This window comes from Garra rufa, chromosome 6, assembly GCF_049309525.1.
Source record: "Garra rufa chromosome 6, GarRuf1.0, whole genome shotgun sequence".
Lineage (NCBI taxonomy): Eukaryota > Metazoa > Chordata > Actinopteri > Cypriniformes > Cyprinidae > Garra > Garra rufa.
The window spans coordinates 24,154,349-24,180,473 of NC_133366.1; the positions used below are offsets into that span (position 1 = coordinate 24,154,349).

Genomic DNA, 26,125 nt, shown 5'->3' on the forward strand with positions numbered 1-26,125 from the left:
ATTGATTGAATAGTTTGCCTAAAATTAAAATTTGCTGAAAATATAGTTTCTTTCTTTGTCAGAACAGATTTAGAGACATTTAGCATACATAACTTGCTCACCTATGGATCCTGCAGTGTATTGGTGCTGTTGATAAATACAATAATCCACAAGTTGCAAGTTTGTAATAAACAAATCCATCAAATTGTTCTTAACTTTAAATTGTTGCTTCCAGCTAAAATCTGATTCCTTTTTCCATATTATTGCTTTTGCCAGTGAATAAGTCATTTCATCTGAATCAGGAAAGAAAAATGCAGAGATCAAGCAGTGATTACAAAGATTTTGATGTGTATATACAATGACTTGAGACTGATTTGATTAATGATCATTTAATGTAATCAATTTGATTACACATTTTAATCAATTAATAGCCAACTTTTAATTTTAGGTTTGTGTTCTACTATGTATAAAAAACAAGATGAAGTATATGAAGTTCATTTTCTAAGTATGTCAAGTGTCAATTTAGTTGGCAAGTTATATCAACATCAACTTTAAATGGAATAGTTCCCCCTTCATAAAGAAACAAAATAAACTTTTATAATCATCTTAATATATTTAATTTGTCCAGCAGTGGATATACATGTCTCACAGAAGAATTTTATTTTTTCTCACAATTATCATCACTTCCACTTTTTTTTTTTTTTTTTTTTGCTAAAATCTAATTTCACTTCTGTTTCATAAATACTATTTTTAAACTTAAACATTGCTGGAAGTAAGGGGAAAAGGCAAACAATTTTATAGCCTAATAACAAAAACAATTTCACACAATAAACTGATTTTGTGTATGTTTAGATGACTCTTATTTTAGATTATAATAATTCATAACAGATTTTTATAGTTTTAGATTGGCTGAGTATTGGACAAACAAAGGTATTTTAAAATTAGAACAAAAAGTGTAAAACATTCCCAATTTTAACTTGTAATATGACTAAATATAGGGGCTATTTTTATTGAAAGAAAGAAAGAAAGAAAGAAAGAAAGAAAGAAAGAAAGAAAGAAAGAAAGAAAGAAAGAAAGAAAGAAAGAAAGAAAGAAAAAGAAAGTAAAAAAAATCATACCCTTCGACATAAAAATGTGGAAGAAATACCTTAAAAGTAAAAAAAAAAAAAAAAACATATTTGTTTTTTTTAAGTTGCGTTTAAAATCCACCTGCTTCAGAAATAATGACACTAATGTACGATTTCTGAAAATATATATTTTTTTACCCAAAGCTACAGTTCTGCCATTGTCCATATGATGGCGCTATTAAGTAAACATGTGAGTCGAGAAAAAAAGGCGTCATCGGTATCCTAGCAGCGGTGTGTGGGAGTTTTGTAGGGTTTCCAGGACGCCAGGTAAGTGTGTTTACGTCTCTTCATCTGCACTGGACGTACCATCAATGGCACTTGAGCATGCGAAATCACATTTAACTCAAGCATAGACAACATACAACTTGAGCAGAGCCGGAGAAGAAAAGTAAGACAGCTCTTTCTATGTACAGCATACTGAATAGCAGGCTAGCCAACCAGCTAGCCGTCATCTGAAACGGATATAGAATCAATAACCTTAGTTTAGCAGAAGATGTCAACCGTGTTGCCTTTATGTGCATGTATTTGAGTGTTTACTAGAACAAACGCCAGAAACGGAAGTGTTTGGACTATTTTAGCACACTCGTAGGTTTACATGTGAAGCGCTAGCCAGTGTGCTAATGAGCTCAGAGGATTACAGGCTGTTCTTGTAGATTACGCTTGTACGATTGTCGGTTCATGTGCTTCTGACCTAACGTTACGACACTATGATATGGTTAAACACGTTATAATGGCATCTCTGCTGTCAGTGGATTGATTGGTTGATGGATGGATAGTCGTGTTAAACTGTATTCTATCATGCAACTGAAATGTCTATTTAACATATTCCTATACACAACAGGTGGGTGTTTTCTTTAGAACTGAAATACGGACAAACACCGCGAGTTTACAGCTTCAAGTACGTGTATGTAAATAATTAGGTTCATGTACTACAGGCTTTACTGCATGTTGCAAGCTGTTTGTCTGCTCGCAGCTCAAGTTAATTCACTTAAATCGGATTATTAAAAAAGAAGAGAACAAGCAAATTTTCTTATCAGACCAGCCGCTGATAGCCAACGATGCCGATCATTATCAAGTATTAAAAGGGTTCAAATTATAATACCCTGTATTAATAAAACAATTAATTAGTGTTGTTGTTAAACTGGTTAAAATTGTAGGCCTGTACTATAAATTTGTAAAACAAATCTAAACGTAATTATGAATATTAAATACAAATTCAAAATTAAAATATACACAAATACAAAAAAAATCTATTAAAATACATAAAACAATAAAAAATTACAATAACATAGGTGTAAGCTGTCCTCTGCATATGTGTGTGTGTATATGTTTATGTCAATGATGCATTAAATTGATTTAAAAGTGACATTTTATTATAAAATAATGCTGTTTATAATGTGAAAAATTATATTTCATACAAATCCTGTTATCTTTTGAACTTTCTATTAACAGTTGTCACAGAAATATTAGGCAGCATAACTGTTTTCAACAGTGATAATAATAGGAAATGTTTCTTGAGCGCATCAAATTAAAATATTAAAATGATTTCTGAAAGATCATCTGACACTGAAAACTAGAGTAATGGCTCCTGAAAATTCAGCTTCAATACTATTTTGTCCAGCAGTGGATATACATGTATCACAGAAGAATTTAAAATTTTCTCACAATTATCATCACTTCCATTTAATTTGCTTAGGCTCATTTTTTTGCTAAAATCTTATTTTACTAACTCAAATTTTCTGTATCATAAATACTACTTTTAAACTTAAACATTGCTGGAAGTAAGAAAATAAGGCAAACAATTGTATAACCTAATAACAATTTCACACAATAAACACTGAATTTGTGTATGTTTAGATTACTCTTATTTTAGATTAAAATAATTCATAACATCAGATTTTTATAGCTTGAGATTGGCTGAGTATTGGACAAACAAAATCATAAAGGCATTTTAAAATTAGAACAACTATTTCAAATTGATATTTCACAATATACTGTTTTCTGCTTGCAGTGCAGCCTTGATATACAGGTCCTTCTCAAAAAATTAGCATATTGTGATAAAGTTCATTATTTTCTGTAATGTACTGATAAACATTAGACTTTCATATATTTTAGATTCATTACACACAACTGAAGTAGTTCAAGCCTTTTATTGTTTTAATATTGATGATTTTGGCATACAGCTCATGAAAACCCAAAATTCCTATCTCAAAAAATTAGCATATTTCATCCGACCAATAAAAGAAAAGTGTTTTTAATACAAAAAAAGTCAACCTTCAAATAATTATGTTCAGTTATGCACTCAATACTTGGTCGGGAATCCTTTTGCAGAAATGACTGCTTCAGTGCGGCGTGGCATGGAGGCAATCAGCCTGTGGCACTGCTGAGGTGTTATGGAGGCCCAGGATGCTTCGATAGCGGCCTTAAGCTCATCCAGAGTGTTGGGTCTTGCGTCTCTCAACTTTCTCTTCACAATATCCCACAGATTCTCTATGGGGTTCAGGTCAGGAGAGTTGGCAGGCCAATTGAGCACAGTAATACCATGGTCAGTAAACCATTTACCAGTGGTTTTGGCACTGTGAGCAGGGGTCCGTTCTTCGTACCTCGCTTACTACATCCAAGATCAAATGACACATCCAAGATCAAATCATCGCGCTAACTATGAGCTCGCTATTCCGGTTCTCCGAACGCACCTGTTGTTGATGATTAGTATAGCTGGATGAAGTTATTTGAGATCACTGGGTGGCTTAAAAGGCGCTACGTATCGATAGTAGAAACATTGATCGGCAACTCTTTGATTGGTCGGCGAACATGACAAAGGAGCGCGCTCAGTATTTTTCTGCAGCAGAGCAAGAACTCTTGATTGAGGGATTTCAGGAGTTTCAGAGTTTAATTAAAACGCAAGGGAACACTGCAAAGACAAAAGCAAGGAGAGAGGGCTGGCAAAAAGTAGTGAACAAATTAAATGCGTTAATGCTGCCCATGTTACATGTTTTTTCTTTGATATGTTAATTTATTTATATTTTTATTTTTTTATACACTACCGTTCAAAAGTTGGGGGTCAGTAAGACTTGTAATAGTATTTAAAGAAGTCTCTTATGCTCATCAAGGCTGCATTTATTTGATTAAAAATACAGAAAAAACAGTAATATTGCAAAATGTTTTTACAACATAAAATAATGTTTATATATATATATATATATATATATATATTTTTTTTTTTTTTTTTTTTTTTACATACTTTAAAACAGAATTTATTCCTGTGATGAAAAGCTGAATTTTTATCAGCTGTTACTCCAGTCTTAAGTGTCACATGATCCTTCAGAAATCATTCTAATATGCTGATTTATTATTAGAATGATCAATGTTGGATAATATCAACAGTTGTGCTGCCCCCCCCCCAGGATTCTTTCATGAATTCCAAGTTTAAAAAGTACAGTGTTATATACTTTTCTTTTCCCACGTGAGTCAGACCGCGCCAGTCGTGCTCTTTAACCAATCAGATGTGACCTCGCCATTTCAACCAATCATAACCCGCCAGGAGCGCAGCCTAAATCCTGTTTACATGAAATAAACCTGCTCCAGAGCAGGTTTAAGCTTGCGCACCTGTTGCTATGACAGCAAGTCCAGGATGAGCTTCGAAGAACCAAACAATCCAAGATCACGCCAAATCGTCAACAATCAAATCCAGCTAACTTAGTTAGCGAGGTACGAAGAACGGACCCCAGGTGCCAGGTCGTGCTGAAAAATGAAATCTTCATCTCCATAAAGCTTTTCAGCAGATGGAAGCATGAAGTGCTCCAAAATCTCCTGATAGCTAGCTGCATTGACCCTGCCCTTGATAAAACACAGTGGACCAACACCAGCAGCTGACATGGCACCCCAGACCATCACTGACTGTGGGTACTTGACACTGGACTTCAGGCATTTTGGCATTTCCCTCTCCCCAGTCTTCCTCCAGACTCTGGCACCTTGATTTCCGAATGACATGCAAAATTTGCTTTCATCCGAAAAAAGTACTTTGGACCACTGAGCAACAGTCCAGTGCTGCTTCTCTGTAGCCCAGGTCAGGCGCTTCTGCCGCTGTTTCTGGTTCAAAAGTGGCTTGACCTGGCGCCTGTACACGGTGGCTCTGGATGTTTCTACTCCAGACTCAGTCCACTGCGAATCGGTCCTTCTCCACAATCTTCCTCAGGGTCCGGTCACCTCTTCTCGTTGTGCAGCGTTTTCTGCCACACTTTTTCCTTCCCACAGACTTCCCACTGAGGTGCCTTGATACAGCACTCTGGGAACAGCCTATTCGTTCAGAAATTTCTTTCTGTGTCTTACCCTCTTGCTTGAGGGTGTCAATGATGGCCTTCTGGACAGCAGTCAGGTCGGCAGTCTTACCCATGATTGCGGTTTTGAGTAATGAACCTGTCACGGATTGGTCAGGTTCTGCACCCACTGTCACGCCCAGATCACCATCACCTGAGTACTGAATCACGGACACCTGCACGCAATCATCACCACTTCCATAAAACAGCACTCCACACACCACTCGTTGTCCGGGCTCGTTCTAGCGAAAGCAGACTTCTAGTGTCTCTCTACGAGTCTCACTATCTGAAAGAACTTACCTGATTGTACTTACCTAAACTCTGTCTCGTTCCAGTATTCCCAAAGTTCCAGTCTTCTGTGTCTTCCCAGTTCCAGTCGTCAGTCGTGTGTGGCCGTAAGCTGACTTCCACGTCAGCGGAGGTTTGTGGATTCACGGACTCTTCAGTATAGGGATGCACCGATCCGGATCGGCCGATCCGCTTGCGCGTTTTGTCAATAAAGCCGGTTCTGTAATCAGCGGTAAATGCCGTCAGGTGCGTGATTTCACGTTGAGCCATATATACTACACACAGCCGTTGTTCACAGACAAGATGCGCAAATCCATGTTCATTATCAGTGTGAATGTGCGCAGCTCGTCGGTAAACAACGGCTGTGTGTAGTATATATGGCTCAACGTGAAATCACGCACCTGATGGCATTTACCACTGATTACAGAACCGGCTTTACTGACAAAACGCGCAAGCAAGATCGGCCGATCCGGATCGGTGCATCCCTACTTCAGTATTCCTCCGTCAGTCGTTCTTGAAATCCATCCGTCTCGCCACCTGAAAAGAAAAGGATCAGTTACTCACTTCACGTCTCAGCCCGGCTCTAAAACCTTCCCCCCAAGTCATACTCACCATCTCAGGATCTCTTCTCACCTCCGGCACTGCTGCTTTTAAAATAAACATTACCTGCACTTATACTTACCTTGTTGTCCTGTCTGCTTCATAACAGGAAGCCCGGACCAATAACAGTAAGCAGCATGAGTGCTCAGGACCCGTTCCAAGAATTGGTGGATTCTCTACGGAAGGTTTTGTTATCTTCACCATCTGTCACCCCTTCCGCACCGCCGAAACCCACACCACCATGCACTTCTTCGGAACCATTACCATCCAGTCCCATGGCCCGACCAGCGCCCTACGCTGGCGGGGCGGAGGAGTGCAATGGATTTTTACTGCAATGTTCTCTAGTCTTTTCTATGCAACCTGCGCTCTATCCCACTGACCAGTCTAAAATAGCTTTTATCACCTCTCTTCTCACAGGACCAGCTTTGAAGTGGGCCGATTCGATATGGCAGCAAAGCGGGCCGGCCACTCGTTCCATCCAGGCATTCATCTCCCAAGTGTTTGGCCGTACAGATGGGGAAATATCAGCGGGTGAGCAGCTTTATCACTTGTCACAAGGATCGATGTCAACTCACGAGTATGCCTTACGTTTTCGAACCCTAGCTGCTGCCAGTGGATGGAACGAGCGGTCGTTGCTGCCCACCTATCGTCTCGGCCTCGAAGCCCGTCTTCGCCTCCAACTAGCTGCGTCAGATGACGCTATGGGTTTAGAGCGCTTCATACAGCAATCCATCAGATGTTCGGACCGTATGCAATCATATCAGTCTCTCTCCGACACCTCGTCACATGCACTCCTCCGCCCAGTGGAAACCGCCAACCCTCCAGAACCAGAGCCCATGATACTCGAATCTGGTAGACTATCAACTGCTGAGCGACAGAGAAGGCTGACCCGGGGTCTGTGTCTCTATTGTGGAGCCAGTGGGCATTTTCGGATTAAATGCCCTCTTCGTCCCGTTCCAACAGCGGTGAGTGTCATCCAGTCAGATGTTGAAAAGATGTATCCTCTGTCTACGTGTGTTCAGTTAACCACTCCCACATCCTCTGTTGTAGCCCACGCTCTCATCGACTCCGGGTCAGCGGGAAACTTCATCTCGGGGAACCTCTGTCGCCAGCTACAGCTCCGAACCGAAGCTTCGTCGAGCGTCTACCAGATTCAACCCATAACACGTACCATCACTGCAAGACCCCGTATCCATCGGAAATGCCAACTCATCCACCTACAGATTGGAGCTTTACATCAAGAAGAAATCCAACTACTGGTTCTGGAGGGTGCCACTATGGACATCATTTTGGGGCGCCCGTGGCTGGTGAAGCATAATCCCATCATCTCTTGGGGCAACGGGGAGGTAATCCGATGGGGCCACGATTGTTTTCCAGAATGCTTTCCAGAAATTCCACGTCCAATACCAAGACCCATTCCTGTCTGCGCCACGTCCATCGAGAGCCCCCTGGAGAAACGAACTACCAAGATTCCAGATATCTACTCCTCTTTCCAAGACGTCTTCTGCCCCAAGAGAGCTTCCCAGCTACCTCCCCATCGGCCATGGGACTGCGCCATAGACCTGATTCCAGATGCTCCTCTGCCCAGGGGAAGGATCTACCCGTTGTCACTTCCGGAGACTAAGGCCATGGAAGAGTATATTCAAGAGGCTCTTCAGCAAGGATACATTCGTCCGTCCACTTCTCCCGCTGCATCCAGCTTCCTTTTTGTGGCTAAAAAGGATGGAGGGCTGCGGCCGTGCATAGACTACCGTATTCTGAACCAAGGTACAGTCAAGTTCAAGTATCCCCTTCCTCTCGTCCCTGCGGCCCTCGAACAACTCCGGTCTGCCACCATCTTCACCAAATTGGACCTCCGCAGCGCTTACAATCTGGTGAGAATACGGAAGGGGGATGAGTGGAAAACGGCCTTCGTGACCCCTACAGGCCATTATGAGTATTGCGTCATGCCCTATGGCCTGGTCAACGCCCCTTCCGTATTTCAAAACTTCATACATGAAGTCCTCCGGGAGTTTCTCCATCGGTCAGTGATAGTCTATATTGACGATATCCTCATATACTCCCGGAGTGAGACCGAACACAGCCACCACGTTGCGGAGGTCCTCCAGAAACTCAGAGAACACCAGCTCTTCCTGAAAGCAGAAAAATGTTCATTTCATCTTCCATCCGTTCAGTTCCTGGGCTACGTCATAGACCGTGAGGGCATTCGTATGGACGAGAGGAAGGTGTCTTCTGTCACGTCCTGGCCGAGACCCTCTTCTATCAAGGAGCTCCAGAGGTTTCTCGGCTTTGCTAATTTCTACCGCCGCTTCATTCAGGGTTACAGTATCATCGCAACTCCATTGACCAACCTGCTCAAAGGGAAACCGACAAAACTCACCTGGAACCCCGAAGCCGCCGCAGCCTTCCAATCCCTCAAGGACGCCTTCACCCAAACTCCCATTCTGCGCCATCCGGACCCCGAACTCCCTTTCGTTGTGGAAGTGGATGCATCGACCTCAGGAGTCGGAGCAGTTCTCTCCCAGCATCACGGAACCCCAAGTTTACTCCACCCATGTGCCTACTTCTCCCGGAAGTTTAGCCCGGCGGAGAAGAACTATGACAACGGCAACCGGGAACTCCTAGCCATCAAGCTCGCCCTGGAGGAGTGGCGACACTGGTTGGAGGGAGCCAATCACCCGTTCCAGGTACTCACTGACCACAAAAATCTCCAATACCTCCGTGATGCCAAGAGACTGTACCCACGTCAGGCCAGGTGGGCACTGTTCTTCTCAAGGTTCCATTTCACTATCTCCTATCGTCCCGGTCCGAAAAATATAAGAGCAGATGCATTGTCCATAATCCACGACTCCTCTGATTCCACTGAGCCCCCCTGCAATATCCTTCCACAAGACATCTTCATCAACCCCATCGAATGGTCAGCTCCTCCTAGTGTCGCTACTCCTGAGCCTCGCCCTCCGCCGGGCTGTCCTCCTGATCGACGTTACATCCCAAGGACACAACGGGTAGATCTCATTCATTCCATCCATACTTCCCTGGGCACTGGACATCCCGGGACCAGCAACACCCTCTCGCTGCTATCCGAACGCTTCTGGTGGCCTGGGATGGCAAGGGATGTGCAGCGATTCGTCCAAGGCTGTAAGGAGTGTGCCATGTCCAAAAGTCCCAGACATTTACCCGCAGGTAAGCTCCATCCCTTGCCAATCCCGAACCGCCCCTGGTCACACCTAGGATTGGACTTCATGACGGACCTGCCAGCATCGGATGGGAACACCTGCATCTTTGTTATAGTGGATCGATTCTCCAAGTTCTGCAAGTTACTGCCCCTGAGAGGGCTACCCACTGCCTTTGAAACGGCCGAACTCCTGTTTAATCATGTCTTTCGTCAGTATGGAATCCCTGAAGATATTGTATCGGACCGAGGTCCACAGTTTATCTCCCGGCTATGGAGATCCTTCTTCCGACTCCTAGGTGTGACCGTCAGACCATTCCAGTGCGTCCTCGGGTTCCAACCTCCATTATTTCCCTGGAATGGTGAACCATCTGAGGTCCCCGCAGTGGATTACTGGTTCCGGGAGAGCGAGAGGGTCTGGGACGAAGCACATCACCATCTGCAGAGGGCAGTATGCAGACAGAAGACCTTCGCCGATCGGAGGAGGACTTCTGCTCCAGAATATAGTCCAGGCGATCAAGTATGGCTCTCCACTCGTGATATCCGTCTGCGACTGCCCTCCAAGAAGTTAAGTCCCAGGTTTGTTGGTCCCTTCAACATCCTGGAACAGGTCAACCCCGTCACCTACAGGCTTCAACTCCCACCTCAGTACCGCATTCATCCTACCTTCCGTGTGTCACTATTAAAACCTTTTCACCCACCTCTCACTCCCTCCACAGAACCTGACCACGAAGAGGAACCTCCTCCCCCCCCTGATGCTGGAAGATGGAGCCGTCTATTCCGTCCGGGAGATCCTCCGGTCTCGTCGTCGTGGTGGTCTACTCGAGTACCTGGTAGACTGGGAGGGTTACGGACCAGAGGAGAGGTCATGGGTCCCAAGAGACGACATCCTAGATCCCACGCTCACTGAGGAGTTCCATTCTAGTCATCCTGAGTTCCCTGCACCCGAGGACGAGGTAGACCACCACGGCGCAAGAGACTTCGGCCCTCAGGAGCGGGCCCTGGGGAGGGGGGTAGTGTCACGGATTGGTCAGGTTCTGCACCCACTGTCACGCCCAGATCACCATCACCTGAGTACTGAATCACGGACACCTGCACGCAATCATCACCACTTCCATAAAACAGCACTCCACACACCACTCGTTGTCCGGACTCGTTCTAGCGAAAGCGGACTTCTAGTGTCTCTCTACGAGTCTCACTATCTGAAAGAACTTACCTGATTGTACTTACCTAAACTCTGTCTCGTTCCAGTATTCCCAAAGTTCCAGTCTTCTGTGTCTTCCCAGTTCCAGTCGTCAGTCGTGTGTGGCCGTAAGCTGACTTCCACGTCAGCGGAGGTTTGTGGATTCACGGACTCTTCAGTATTCCTCCGTCAGTCGTTCTTGAAATCCATCCGTCTCGCCACCTGAAAAGAAAAGGATCAGTTACTCACTTCACGTCTCAGCCCGGCTCTAAAACCTTCCCCTCAAGTCATACTCACCATCTCAGGATCTCTTCTCACCTCCGGCACTGCTGCTTTTAAAATAAACATTACCTGCACTTATACTTACCTTGTTGTCCTGTCTGCTTCATAACAGAACCAGGCTGGGAGTTTTTAAAAGCCTCAGGAATCTTTTGCAGGTGTTTAGAGTTAATTAGTTGATTCAGATGATTAGGTTAATAGCTCGTTTAGAGAACCTTTTCATGATATGCTAATTTTTTGAGATAGGAATTTTGGGTTTTCATGAGCTGTATGCCAAAATCATCAATATTAAAACAATAAAAGGCTTGAACTACTTCAGTTGTGTGTAATGAATCTAAAATATATGAAAGTCTAATGTTTATCAGTACATTACAGAAAATAATGAACTTTATCACAATATGCTAATTTTTTGAGAAGGACCTGTAAGTCATAAGAAACTTAACAGCATAATGGTCTCCCAACTCTTTCAAACATATTTAAAAAATATTACCAACTTTTAACTGTGTCGCAATTAGCTGGAATACATATCAAAATTAAACAAAACAGTAGTAGCAGCAGTGGTATTTTTATTTATTTTATATTTTTATCTGCTTCTGTAAGCAGTTAGTGCTCTACGGAGAGAGAAAAAAGAGACGTTTCTGTTGTCCCGAGTGTTTGTCAGCCTCTGGTTGCATCGAATGAATAATCTAATGGAGCTTGTCTTTGATGTGATCTCTTTCCAGAAGCGTCCCATCCAGATAGGCAAATGGGGCTTTTTGACAAGCTTGCAGGGTGGCTGGGCCTGAAGAAGAAGGAAGTGAACGTGCTGTGTTTAGGTCTGGACAACAGTGGAAAAACTACCATCATCAACCAGCTAAAGCCATCCAATGTATGTCACGCTCATGTCTGTGGACCCGATATGAAATAGCTTGGAGTTTACCAGTTTGTTTTCGTATATTTTTTTTCTTTCTCTTCTTTGATTTCTACTTGTATGTGAGCTCACAATTGTGATATTCCCTTTATTCCTGCAGGCTCAGGCTCAAGACATTGTCCCAACTATAGGTTTCAGCATAGAAAAATTTAAGACCTCAAGGTAAACGTTAACTATACATAATGTGATTTAATTTGTAGTGACTGAAATCCATTTGTCTTACTAACACAATTTTCCTGTTTTCCCCAAAGTCTTTCTTTCACAGTGTTTGACATGTCAGGGCAGGGCAGATACAGAAATCTGTGGGAGCACTATTACAAGTGAGTTTCTCTGGTTCAAGCTTATTAGATTATAAATACTGAGCTAATGGAGTGCTATCAGCCACTTTGGAATCCTTCTTTGTTTTTTTTATTTATGTTGTTTATGTCTTGTTGTTTTCAGGGAGGGTCAGGCTATCATATTTGTGATTGACAGTGGCGATAAACTAAGAATGGTAGTGGCAAAAGAAGAATTGGATACCCTTTTGAATCACCCTGGTACATCTTTCATTAGTCTCTGTTTTAGTCAGCGTTTTCAGATCTGAATTAAAGGAGTAGTTCACTTTCAGAACTAAAATTTACAAATAATGTACTTACCTCCTTGTCATCCAAGATGTTCATGTCATTCTTTCTTCATTCGTAAAGAAAGTATGTTATCTGAATAAAACATTTCAGGATTTCTCTCCATATAATGGATGTATGGTGCCCTCAAGTTTGAACTTCCAAAATGGAGTTTAAATGCAGCTTCAAACGATCCCAGCTGTCCTCAGGGGGAAGGGTCTTATCTAGCGAAATTGACAATTTATATACTTTTTAACTTAAAATGCTTGTCTTGTCTCGTCTCTGCAATGCACATGAGTAGTCTGTGTGATCCTGGTCAGTACAGTTGGGGTATGTCGAAAAACTCCCATCTCGTTTTCTTCCCCAACTTCAAAATCGTCCTACATTCCTGCAAAAGTACCGACCCAGTGTTTACAAAGTGAACATGCAAAGAAGATCAAACGCCATTTACAAAAAAAAGGTAAAACAGCGTTTTAGGATGATTTTGAAGTTGAAGACAAAAACAAGATGGGAGTTTTTCGACATACTGTAACTGTATTGACCCGGATTACACAGACTACGCATGTGCATCGCAGAGACGAGACAAGTCAAGCATTTGAGGTTAAAAAGTATATAAACTGTCAATTAGTTTAGTTTCGCTAGATAAGACCCTTCTTCCTCGGCTGGGATCATTTAGAGCCCTTTGAAGCTGTATTTAAACTGCATTTTGGAAGTTCAAATACGAGGGCACCATACATATCCATTATATGGAGAGAAATCCTGAAATGTTTTCCTCAAAAAAACATAATTTCTTTACGACTGAAGAAAGAAAGACATGAACATCTTGGATGACAAGGGGGTGAGTACATTATCTGTAAATGTTTTTTTCTGAAAGTGAAAAAATCCTTTCACCTAGTTCACCTAAAAATAAAACATTTCTGAAAGTTTACTCAGCCACAGGCCTTCCGAGATGTTGATGAGTTGGTTCTTTTTAGGGAACAGATTTGGAGAAATTCCTTTCTTTCTTACCATTTGATCCTCTACAGTGAATGGATCCTGTCAGAATGAGAGTCCAAACAGCTAGTAATTACATCACAATAATCACAAGTAATCCACTCTAGTCCATAGCTGCATGTTAGTAAGAAACAAACTTATCTACATCTTAGATGACCTGAGGGAGGAGTACATTTTCAGCAAATCTTCCTTTTTGGGTGAATTATTTCTTTAAAAGCACCCTAATGCTCATATATGTGCTCATGTTTTTTTTCTGGGTATACTTAGATATTAAGCACAGACGGATACCTATACTTTTTTTCGCCAACAAGATGGATCTCAGAGATGCTTTGTCAGCAGTAAAGGTCTCCCAGCTCTTGTGTTTGGAAAACATTAAGGACAAACCATGGCATATCTGGTAAGAAAACAAAATATTTTTTGTTAGATTGTTGTCTGCTTGCATTGAAATGATTAGCAAAATTAAAAAATGTAAAGCACTATTTTGACAGGGTTTATTTTCATTTCATACATTGATTTGGGTGAGATTGGGATCTCAGACAATATTATTGATGGGGAGTCCGAGGGTCTATAGACCTTAGTCAGGTTTGACACGCACTGTATTTAACAGGGATGAAAACGAGGCTGTGAGGGATAGACTTACAGTCTTTACAATGGCATGCTCTAAAGGTCCTAGATCACATAAAATCACAGCTTTCAAAACTGTTTTATGGAAATGTGTCTACCAAAAGTTGAATGCACTGTACTTCTATCCCTCATAGCTTCATTTTTTATTCTGGTCAGGAAAAAAAAAATCACTACCCTGACTAAGGTCTATTTGTCAAGATATGGGCAAAATAGCAGGAGTTAAAAAAAAACAAGGTTTATATTAGTGAAATAACGAAAACATAGTGCATATAATAAATTAAAGGGAACTCTTTAATTATATAACACAATTAAGGGACTCATTATTGATTGAGTTTTCTTTGTACATTGGATGGGATGTCAGAAGTACATAAATCACCAAGCTAATGCAGCAGGCAGCACATTAAGAGATTTAGTTTTAGTTACAGTGTTCAACAAATGTCATAATAAATGAGGAAAAGTGTTACATACCGTATTGACAAGCATTCGTTTCCAGACGGAATTAGATTTCTCAGAGGAACCCTGAACTAGCCAGGGTAGGTAATTTGCTCTTTGATTTTTACAAAGGTTGCGTGAGACATGTTCAATTCAGATGGCAATAGCACAATCACAAAGTACGCCTATGACGAATTTGCTTAATCTCCTCAGGGTAAACCTGCCCTGTCTGAATAATGCTGAAGAGGGTGTGTGTGTGTGTGTGTGTGTGTGTGTGTGTGTGTGTGTGTGTGTGTGTGTGTGTGTGTGTGTGTGTGTGTGTGTGTGTGTGTGTGTGTGTGTGTGTGTGTGTGTGTGTGTGTGTGTGTGTGTGTTTGTGTGTGTTTGTGTGTGTTTGTGTGTGTTTGTGTGTGTGTGTGTGTGTGTGTGTGTGTGTGTGTGTGTGTGTGTGTGTGTGTGTGTACCTGGTATTCATCACGTTGTGAGGACCAAATGTCCCCACAAGGATAGGAATACCAGTAGATTTTGACCTTGTGGGGACATTTCTCAGGTCCCCATGAGGAAACAGGCTTATAAATCATGCACAATGAGTTTTTTTGATGAAGTAAAAGTGTGCACAATCTCCTGTGAGGGCTAGGTTTAGGTGTAGGGTAGGTGTAGGGCGATAGAAAGTACGGTTTGTACAGTATAAAAACCATTACGCCTATGGAATGTCCCCATAAAACATGTAAGTGTGTGTGTGTGTGTGTGTGTGTGTGTGTGTGTGTGTGTGTGTGTGTGTGTGTGTGTGTGTGTGTGTGTGTGTGTGTGTGTGTGTTTTCCCAAATTTTTATATATACAGTATGTATATATAGCAGACATTAATCCAATCTTCAGTGTCACAGAAATCATTCTAATATGCTGATTTAATACTCAAGAAAATGTACTATTTTCAGTGTTAAAAACAGTTGTGCTGCCTAATTTTTGTGGAAACTGATTTTTTTTGTTTTTTTGTATTTGAAATAAAACATTGTAACAATGTAAGAGGCCTTACCGCAACTTTTGATCAATTTAATGTGCCCTTGCTGAATAAAACTATTTATTAAAAAAAAAAAAAAGAAATCATTCTGACATCAAATGTTTGTTAATTATATGTTATACACGTACAGTATACATATTAACTTCATATATTAAAATAAATTACAGTGCAAGTGATGCAGTGAAAGGAGAAGGTCTTCAGGAGGGTGTAGACTGGCTGCAAGGTAAATACATAGATTACATGTTTTGTTTGTCTCTGAATTGTTAGTTTCTAAAGAGATGAAATGCTTTTTTAAAGGAGTAGTTCACTTTCAGAACAAAAATTTACAGATAATGTACTCAACCCCTTGTCATCCAAGATGTGCATGTTTATCTTTCTTCAGTCGTAAGGAATTTATGTTTTTTGAGGAAAACATTTTAGGATTTCTCTAGAAATAATGGACTTCCATCATGCCCCCAAGTCTGAACTTCCAAAATGCAGCTTGAAGGGCTCTAAACGATCACAGCCGAGAAAAGAAGGGTCTTATCTAGCAAAACAATTTTTTTCTGAAAAAAAAAACAAAAAAAAAATACAATTTAAATACTTTATAACCTCAAATGCTCGTCTTTGTCTAGCTCGGCAAGACGAGCGTTTGAGATTAAAAAGCATATAAATTGTAAATGTTTTTAGAAAATTACCAATCGTTTCACTAGATAAGACCCTTCTTCCTCAGCTGGGAGCTTCCTCATTTAGAGCCCTTAGAAGCTGCATTTAAACTGCATTTTGGAAGTTCAAAGCACCATAGAAGTCCATTATATAGAGAGAAATCCTGAAATGTTTTCCTCAAAAAACACAATTTCTTTATGACTGAAGAAAGAAAGACATGAACATCTTGGATGACAAGGGGGTGGGTACATTTTTTTTACATCTGTAATTTTTTGTTCTGAAAGTGAACTACTCCTTTAAGAAGAGTTTCACAAAAAATGTCTATACTATATAAACTGTTTAAAATGTCCGATGCCGTTTTTATCCTTGTGTTTCAATTCACTCATAGAACAAATTGCACAGTAAGTACTGAAGTTTAAATTCCCGGATGTGTTGTGATCCTGCTTAGATGTACAGTTAAATTTAACTTTAACTGATAGAACTCACTTTTGGGCTGTATTTATTCTTACACCAATTTGCACTTCATTTTGGGCTTATGGGAGAAATTCAAAGGCAAATACTCTTTTGAAGGTATCTCAAAGTTTGGATACAGCCTAAATGGGTGCAAAACTATTTCAGACTCCCTCTCCTTCTTGTTGTTTGTGGTGCATTTGAGTAGGTCAGTAACAATTAAATGAAGTTCATAGACATCTGTTCTCCTCTACCCAGTGTTTTATCATTTAGTCCAACAATTTAGGGTCTTACCTTTATCTAAAACCTTTTCAGAAGCCAAAATGCATCAATATGTACAATGAGTTAAATCTTTCTGTTTTTATATTTTTTCCCCCTCTCATTAACAGATCAAATCAGAGCGATGAAAACGTAAAACCCTCCTGAAATATAAAAAACAGTCAAGGTCACCAGCTGCGATGCCGGAGCCAGACAAAACAGGTCTTCACCTTTGGGCACAAAGACAGTCTGTGCTGACATTAAAATCAGTTAGGTTGGTAGTGTAATAAACTGTTTGGCTTTGATTATGACCCTGTTTGCACTAGGTATGATCTGATCACAAGAGGTCAGTTGATACTTTTCTTTATAAATTTCACCATGACGTTTTCTTTTAAAGTCATACATAACTAGTGAAGTTTAACATTTGAGCCCAATAATTTGTGATTGACAGATTCCCAGTTGTCCAGGATGGCTAAGAACACATTGAAATTTAAACAAAATATTCATTACATATTTGACTACCTCCAAATCAGTAATATCAGTGTAAATTTGTCTGACAATGCTTGTATTTGATCATTGTACCTTCTCTCTTGATCAATTACACTACACTTCTTGGCTGCCAATGCTGTAAAGTAATTCTGTTGAGAAACGTACTGTAACAGGATTCTCAGACAGCAGAGCACAGTGGCTAATATTTTAAATCTTGGCTATGTTTGTTAATGAATAGTTAGAAAACATTTCCAAGCAGTGTTTATTCCATTGCTTTGAAATGTAAAATTGGTCAACGCTTGTTACTGTAGTGATGTACAGTAGTGCTGTTTAGTCACTATGATTTCCTTTTTCATGCATTGTATGCATGTTGCCTCTGAACAGTATGAAATTGTGAGAAATTATGACAACCCCAAACCGTCAAAGAAAACGTTCCTCTTTGTTCTGGAGCTATTTATTTTCCATAAACATTTTTTTAAAGCATATGTAAAGGAAATGTTGCTGCTTTGTCTTGTGTTTTGTCTAGACAAAGTACATTTTCACATTTTAACTTATTTTCTAAACAAAACATTTCACTGATTTTTAGTATGTTTTTTCTTGATGTTTTATTCATCAATAAGGGATCTTGTAATGGAATGTTTAAAGAATAAACCAACTCTGGGGCTTAGTCTGTGTATTTCTCTCTGTAAAGTTTACATACACCCTGCAGAAGTTGCAAAATGTTAATTATTTTACCAAAATAAGAGGGATCAAAAGTTTTCACCCCCCAGCTCTTAATGCATTGTGTTTTCTTCTGAAGCATCAGTGAGCATTTGAACCTTCTGTAATAGTTGCATATGAGTCCCTCAGTTGTCCTCAGTGTGAAAAGATGGATCTCAAAATCATACAGGACTTGTGGGAAGGAGTTCAAATACAGGGCAAAAACAATTCAGGACAAACAAGGGACAGCTGTGGATCATTTAGGTAACAACACATGTAAACTTTTGAACAGGGTCATTTTTATAAATTCAACTATTAATTTCTCTTGGGGACTATATGTAAACATCTTTTATGTAAAATATTTTATTCAGGTCAGTACTAAAAAAAAATAACATACATTTTGTATGATGCTTCTTATTTTGTAAAATAATTAACATTTTTAAAATTCTGCAAGGTGTATGTAAACTTTTGACCTCAACTGTATGTCTCTATTTTTTTTTTTTTTTTTTTTCAATACTCAGCTAATCAGTCAATGCCAAAGTGTTGTATTGACAGAGCTTCGTCCTTCTTTCCTTTTAAAATAATCAGTGTTGCCAGAGCTCTTTAAGTCTGAATTGTGTGAGGGACAGCTGTTATGGAGTGGCTGAGCCATGGCCATGATTATAGTTGTGCCCTTGCTCATTAAGACCACAACATCAGCACAGTCATATAAGCTACTGAAAATGACAGAATCTCGTCTAATCATAGTGCCATCTGCCGTTTTTATGGAATCACAGACATTTTATGTCTTTTCAGGCCACTGAAATACTTAGTGGTGCCAAGACTGCACTATGCTGTCATTGGAGATATCAGCTCATTTAATTATGTGATGATCAAAGTGTTATCAGCAGAACAACTGCACAACTACGAGTGTGATATTGCTGTAGTTCAGTATGCCAAAAGACACAATATTGGCTGTTACTTTTTTTAAAAAATTAACTCAGAGGAAAATAAATAAATCCAAATACATCCAAAGCAGGATCAACGCTGGATGCCACGGGTTCTGACGGGTTCTCGAGTTTCTGAAAAAAACATCTATAGGATTAATTAAATAAATAATACTCATACACTTGTCGACACCTACTGATATTACCATGTAACTTGCAGAAACACTCATGTACACACAAACAGAGTGATACCATATTAACACATAAAATTCCCAGTGCTGTTGATCTGTATATATCAGAAATGTATATGAGTAAAAGCACACGTGTAGCATTGTGAAATGGCTGTATATCGACACGGCTGTGATTCACGTAGATAATCATAATGTGCTGATATACAGCCATGTTGCATGGCTTTGAGTGTGAGTGTGCAAATACATAAGAAACAACAACTGAGTGTCTTTAAAACCCCTTTTTTGTTTGAACTACTTCCTTCCCCCATGGATTTAAATCTCAAGTTGACAGCCTCCATTACCAATTTAAAAACTATTTTATAACTAGTAATGAAGGAACATTGAGTTGCTTCATTGCTATATTATTACTATATTAAAAGCTCACTGTATTGTATAGAGTAGATTGTTATGAGAAAGAGATGGACTGAGTGAGTGTGAATACTGGCAACTGATACAGCATTTATTCTTCAGCTCAGTTTCATATTCACAATAAAGCATTAGTTTGAATGTCTGCTGAGGAAAGCGATATCTTTGTGGTAATATCCTTTCAACAGTGGTTATTTACGGTGACAGCATTGCTAACATTGCGTTTCTACATTGTGTTGCTGAAAGTAAAAAAAACTTCCTTGTTTATAACCCTGTTTCAGTCTCTTTCAATATAAAAGTCTTTACTGCTGATTCACTCATACAAACAGTCTCCTGTCAGCATTTAATGATTATTATTGAATGATTATGATTATTTATTGAATAATATTTTATAAACAACAACAGCCATAATAGAAATTACTAGGCAAATCAGTCAAAAGTACAAAGGTAGCACTCTTTTATATCATTAAATTTACATAAAATATGAGATTTTGCCCTCAGCCAAAGCGATTTGCTCTAGAACAAATAATAGATTAGTAAGACTAAAAACCGCCTGTTAAATTTACCCAAAACAAATTAAATTCCATGTTGAACCACTATAGAGACATCAGAGCCAGCAGGCAAATTTCGCAAGATCTGGCTGCGTGTTCATGAGTGCTGAACAGCCGCTGACTCCCTGAAGCTCACATCGAAGCACATTTTCATAAAAAAAGATCTTTATTAACAAACCTTATATTTGAAGTCTAAACAAGTACATTCCGTGACACAAAAACAGTATTATTTTTATGCTGTAAGAAATATCACAAGTGGAGTGATACAAGCAGTGAAAGGGTTAGAGTTCCGATAACCATAGAATATCACACTTCTCCCAGCCAATCAGATTTGAGGACCAGAAAGAACTGTTGTATACATGTATATACAGTAAGTTGCAGTATAAGCAGCATTTGTACCAGAATTTCATATGGCATACCAGTGGTTGTACATATTGTTTTTGTAAAATGCCTGTAAAAGACATGCTGCATTTGCACTTTTTGGTTAACAGGTTTGTTGAGTTCAGATTAAATTTGTTTGAGCGGAGGAGAGAATCTTCCTTTGCCTGCAAAATGTTATTTACGAATTCATTCACCCAGACCCAACCAAGTACAGCTCAAACACCATAGCTGCAAAGCCCAGCCAATTCTAATTTAATTTAATGGCATTAAATGTATACAGGAATTCATTTTCACCTAAAAATTTAAATTCTGCCATTTTCACTTTTTGCATTGTTCCAAACCTGTATGCCTTTCTTCAAAAGAAGATATTAAGATAAATGTCTGTTTTCCTTCTTCAAATGATCCTCTTTTGTGTTTCACAGCAAGCATGCAGGTTTTAACCGACTTGAGGATGAGTGATGACAGAATTTAAATTTATGGTTGGACTGTCCCTTTAATCTAACAGCAAACGGAAAATATGCCGTCTGGTGCCAGTGAAGTGGCAGCACTAGAGACAGACTGTGCAGATCCCCAAGAAGAAATGACATCAGATATAAAACACAGTGGAGACTCCGAGCTCTGTGCGCAGTGTCAGATCGTCTCGTTTAGCCATGCGTAACAGACGTGACGCTGATGCGGGACCCTGTAGCTTCTAAGTGCCCACCGCTTGCCACTTTCCACTTTCCATCTCCCTTTGTAAATAGCGGATGTTTTCCCCGTTGCTCCCCTTAACAGAAGTATAGTTTCTTTACAGATGGACAACTAAAATGTTATAGGTTCCAGCCGTTCACATGCAGTTAGGCTCCTGCGGACAAGGGCCGATGGCGATGATTTTAAAAGTTAGTTCCCCTTCTGCCGCTAGATGGCAGCAACAGTCTATTCTGTAATTCACCATTGATAGACATACAACAGGTAAACTTGAGAAACAATGCACACTATGAATTTCTTAAAGTTCCTATAAATCGTTTTACTTGAAATGATTGTTTAGTTTGTTTTCTTCACAAATGTATCATCCGAGTTGTATTACGTAGCGCATAGGCCTACTACGCAGGTAAATACACGTTTTTACATTGAATATATTTTGTTTTCCTGTTTGTTATTATTATTGCAAACAGTTTTGTCAAATCTGGTGTTCATTTGTTCATGAAAAAGTACATGTTCATTTCTCAGTGACACACTTCAAAGAACACGAAACAGATGTGAAGTGTGCTCATTAGCTGAGCAAAATCTGCGCACCATGACTGATCCCATGCACCAAGGGATCTTGAAGAAAACATTAGGATAAGGCAGTTTATTTCAAGTGTTTTCAGATAAACATTTCAAAAATGTAAAATAGCTAGTTTTTACTTTTAAACAACCTTTATGCTTCTTCCACTGTTTTTAAACGGACAGAACACTTTTCTTGCAAAATGCCAGGTCTATTAGTTTTTAGAAACTGTGCCAGAAAAAGACACATTTGCTTTTTGAAAACTGTTGGGGGATCTTGACCAAGCCTTTTCTAAACTACAAAGAACTGCAACATCTGTACAGGAACATGCTCGATTCCGTCTGCTTATAATTGGGACTCACTTGGCAGGCTGTCAAAATGTGACGAGTTAAATTAGTCGACTTGTCTGAGGAAGAAAATATCTGGCTTCCATTAAATTGGTTCGTTTAGAGCGTTGCATTCTCTGTTTTAAGGACGATAACAGATTCTTATCTCTCAAGGATATTAGATATTGTTCAGCATAGCTTGTTTATACACCTCCGCGCATAATTAAACGCAGAACTGTCAAACTTAAAGAAAAGCAATTAGCGGCCGAAAAGTCTCAAATTCTACAGATTCATTCGCGGGAAGCCTGTCTCAGCAAATATAATGTCCAGTGTCTAAAAAAGCTTTCAAGACCAAACTGGAAACCACAAAACCGTGAATGTTTTAAAAAATCTTACTAACAGGAGTCAAAGGAGGTTGCGAGGGTTAGAAGTACAGGGAGTTTAATTATTTTTAAAAAGAAAATAAAAAGAAACTTTAAGTAGACAGAAAGACCCGTTTTAAAAGTTGTTAGTAGGCTACGTGTTGTTGCAATTTTTCAAAGTCTGTAAGTCTATCAATCACAGCGTCGTTTTCATCCATTCAAACTCAATATGGTGTCTACCCTGACTAAGGTGTATGACTGGTGATTTTTGACGTACTATAATGAGTCTATATTCTATTTGTAGTTCTATTTAATATTTTTAGCATACATTACCAACTTAAGCCACTGGGAAAGCGGCCAACATCATGAAATTCTACGCTATATTTAGCCACTGGGTGGCAGAATGTCAAGAACTGTTTAGTTCTGTACGTATCGAAGCAACAGCAAAAATAAAGGAGTAAAACATAACTAACTTATTTGAATTCTTCAATTAAATAAATGAGCAAACGTGGTTTTATTAAATGCTTTGTTTAGTGTATATATATATAGAAAAGTTAAAAACAAAGAAATAACGTGCGTAAAACGTTTAAAATAGACGACAGACACACGCACGGTGGATTACTGTCGTGTTCTTCAAACATTATTTAATGTCAGTGCTGTTCAGTTTGGCTACATAGACTCTTTAAAGTTGTGTTTGCACAATACACTCGAATTTGGAGCGTTTGGGTGGCGTCTAGAGAGCTTGATGTGAGGCTGGTGCGGAAGCTGCTTGGGTCCTCAGCACTCTGGACAGCGCCTGCACTTGCTGCTCCGCCGCTGCTGAAAGAGTGCGCTTAAACTCATACAGGCTGGCTGCCATAAAATGGCATACATGCCATAATAAAAAAAAAACATGAATGGAACCGATACATTTCACTATTGTTGATTTACTGCTGTCCCCCCCCCACCCCCTCCCCCCACGTCTAGCGATTTTCAGTTGACTTGATAACCTCCAGTGACGCGCGGCTCATTTGCACGATCTGACATCTTTATTCATAAATAGCCCCCATTCACATCTCGCTGACGTTCATCTACCCTCTGACGAAACCTGCTCCTATAAGATTCACAGTAAGTTTGGCTGACTCTGAAATGTGCTGTACTGCTCTTCTCCTGAGGCGATAGTTGGACTCTTTTTTGCACTGTTGGAGACAGTTAAGTGGCTGGCGGCTGATTCACAAAGGTGAGGTACTTTCCTTAGCATGTTGAATTATGAAATATTTGGCATTTTTGCCCCCTCCTAAACATCATTGGTATTGAGCATGAAATGATTAAAAAACATGAAGTGACTAAAAGTCCATTAAGAAAAGTAAGCATTTGAAATAATTCTGCAAATAATTCTAAATTGTAAATCGTCGTGTTTAAAAGCAAAATAGACTGTTTTTTTTTTTTTCGTAACTCTCCTTTTTTACATACCTCTTTAGGTCCCTTTTCATTAGGTCTCAATGAATTTCGGTTCTTTAGAGATACAACGACTTTAGCAGAGAGAAGATGAACATCCACGTGGAAGGGTTGGTGGCGATTGTCATCTTCTACCTGCTGATCCTTATAGTGGGAATTTGGGCAGCATGGAAAAACAAGAATTCCGGCGTGGTGGAGGGAACTGATCGGAGTGAGACCATTATGGTCGGCGGAAGGGATATTGGATTATTTGTCGGTGGATTTACCATGACTGGTGAGTTTCAGAGGGAACTACATAAAACCGTTTTACTGTGTGTATACATTTGATGTAAACAGCGTTTTGTTTTTTACACCTTTGGACATATTTAAAACAAAAACAACAAAAAAGTCAAGTCATGATGAGATCTTTCCTGATGTCTTTCTACATTAGACAAGCAGTTTCCAAATTATATATAATACTACACTATGTACTTACATTTTATTTTATTGCTGTATTACAACTGAAATTTTGTTTGGTTTATGTACGTTTCTGTAGCAAACATGGTCCTGTTTGCTGTTATAACGTAAATGGAATATAAATAAACAAATCTAAATATTTTTTCCCCATTGGACATGCATTGAACATACTCATACTTTTACTAATTATTTAATAATTTATGTTACCAATATGTTACTTCTCCACACAAAACGTTAACAGATACAACTTTGATTTTAAAATATTTTAATGTTGCAAAAACGTGTGTGTGTGTGTGTGTGTGTGTGTGTGTGTGTGTGTGTGTGTGTGTGTGTGTGTGTGTGTGAGTGTGAGTGTGTGTGTGTGTGTGTGTGTATGTGTGTGTGTGTGTGTGTGTGTGTGTGTGTGTGTGTGTGTATCAAATACAAATCAGTTTGAATGTCCTCTCTTATTCCAGCAACTTGGGTCGGAGGGGGTTATATCAACGGCACAGCAGAGAATGTTTATCTTCCAGGGTACGGCTTGGCATGGGCACAGGCTCCCTTTGGATATGCGCTCAGCCTTGTTTTGGGTATGTTGTGTGTGTATGCAGTTTTGATAGAAACATATTTTCAGTGCTAAAGTTTGTCAAACATGTAATTTCTATGACTTGATTCATGTCAAGGTGGCCTTTTCTTTGCTAAACCCATGCGCTCTCGGGGTTACGTCACCATGCTTGACCCCTTCCAGCAACTGTATGGAAAAAGGATGGGAGGTCTGCTATTCATCCCTGCACTAATGGGGGAAATGTTCTGGTCAGCCGCCATCTTATCTGCTCTTGGTAAGAAAAGAGAGGTGGTATGATATCTTACAAAAGACACAATCAGTAAATTTGCAAGCTCTTTCAATAATGAATTAAGACATATTCTATAAATGAAAAAAAGCTTTAATTAAACGTACTTTGTTTGCATCACAGGGGCCACACTGAGTGTGATCATTGACATCGACATCAATATGTCTGTGGTTATTTCGGCTCTTATTGCCATTTTCTACACGCTGGTGGGAGGACTCTACTCAGTGGCCTACACTGATGTTGTCCAGCTCTTCTGCATCTTTTTAGGACTGGTAAGGCTTCACAGAACCACACGATGAAGCCATGGAAGCCGTCATTTTCCCCTTTATTCATGTCTGCATGTTGTCAGCATCACATAACACTCTGATTTATCAAAGTGGCTGTCGTGCAGTTTTGACAGTAACGGCTCATCAAACACCCTTCAGAAAGACAAGCAATAGGTATAAAGAAGCGAAAAGAAGAAATCAAATATTTTTCCTCCTTTGATTTATGTATTTATTGCCTTTAATAAATTATTTTTATTTATTATTAAATTATTTGCGTTATGAAATAAATAATATAGCATCGTGAGTTTACAGAATTGATAATTAAATTGATGCGGAATTTATAAAAATAGTATAAACAATTTCAGAAATTGAAAAATGTTTAATGGTCAAAATCAATTTGCCTGGTTTTCACTAGCTTTAAAGTCCTATGAAATCAAAATTGAACTTTGGTTTAAAACACACTAGCTTATAGATAAACTTAAGCTTTAAGCCTATGACAAAACATTCAAAACATACAGTAATTTAACTTCCACGACACGGTAAAAAAAAATAGTTTCAACTTAAAATCCGGTACCTCACTGTCTTAAAATCTTTAGTTTAGTCAACTAAAATATCCAAGTTGTCACTTAACATTAAGTAACTTAATATTTCAAGTTGACAAAACTTAACATTTTTAGTTAGCGGGGT

General features: G+C 39.5%; 3 protein-coding genes across 9 annotated transcripts in view; all 3 read left to right on the top strand.

Annotated features, from left to right (window-relative positions):
* Positions 1-26,125, top strand: part of lmo7b (LIM domain 7b) — a 119,293-nt gene that overhangs the window by 65,820 nt on the left and 27,348 nt on the right. The window lies entirely within an intron of this gene.
* Positions 1,311-18,029, top strand: arl6 (ARF like GTPase 6). 2 transcript variants are annotated; one of them, XM_073842367.1, is made up of 8 exons: positions 1,311-1,373; positions 11,667-11,812; positions 11,955-12,016; positions 12,106-12,174; positions 12,296-12,390; positions 13,714-13,843; positions 15,688-15,743; positions 17,005-18,029. In XM_073842367.1, exons 2-8 carry the CDS (start codon positions 11,690-11,692, stop codon positions 17,028-17,030), a joined length of 561 nt encoding a protein of 186 aa, XP_073698468.1. In that variant the 5' UTR covers positions 1,311-1,373; positions 11,667-11,689; the 3' UTR covers positions 17,031-18,029. The 2 variants fall into 2 exon arrangements, with proteins under 2 accessions (XP_073698468.1, XP_073698469.1); XM_073842368.1 differs by lacking the exon at positions 1,311-1,373 and adding an exon at positions 1,388-1,494.
* Positions 23,536-26,125, top strand: part of slc5a7a (solute carrier family 5 member 7a) — a 10,679-nt gene continuing 8,089 nt past the window's right edge. Inside the window, exons 1-5 of the mRNA XM_073842846.1 lie at positions 23,536-23,668; positions 23,910-24,160; positions 24,798-24,911; positions 25,005-25,160; positions 25,296-25,444. Coding sequence (XP_073698947.1) covers positions 23,977-24,160; positions 24,798-24,911; positions 25,005-25,160; positions 25,296-25,444 — 603 coding nt within the window. The 5' untranslated portion in view covers positions 23,536-23,668; positions 23,910-23,976. The remainder of the gene's footprint in view (positions 23,669-23,909; positions 24,161-24,797; positions 24,912-25,004; positions 25,161-25,295; positions 25,445-26,125) is intronic.

Bases quoted from the DNA above. Each gene is read 5' to 3' on its own strand.
- arl6 (XM_073842367.1), top strand. From the start codon at position 11,690: ATGGGGCTTTTTGACAAGCTTGCAGGGTGGCTGGGCCTGAAGAAGAAG. The intron at 11,813-11,954 runs GTATGTCACGCT...TTATTCCTGCAG, and splicing joins ACCAGCTAAAGCCATCCAAT to GCTCAGGCTCAAGACATTGT. The intron at 12,391-13,713 runs GTACATCTTTCA...GGGTATACTTAG, and splicing joins TACCCTTTTGAATCACCCTG to ATATTAAGCACAGACGGATA.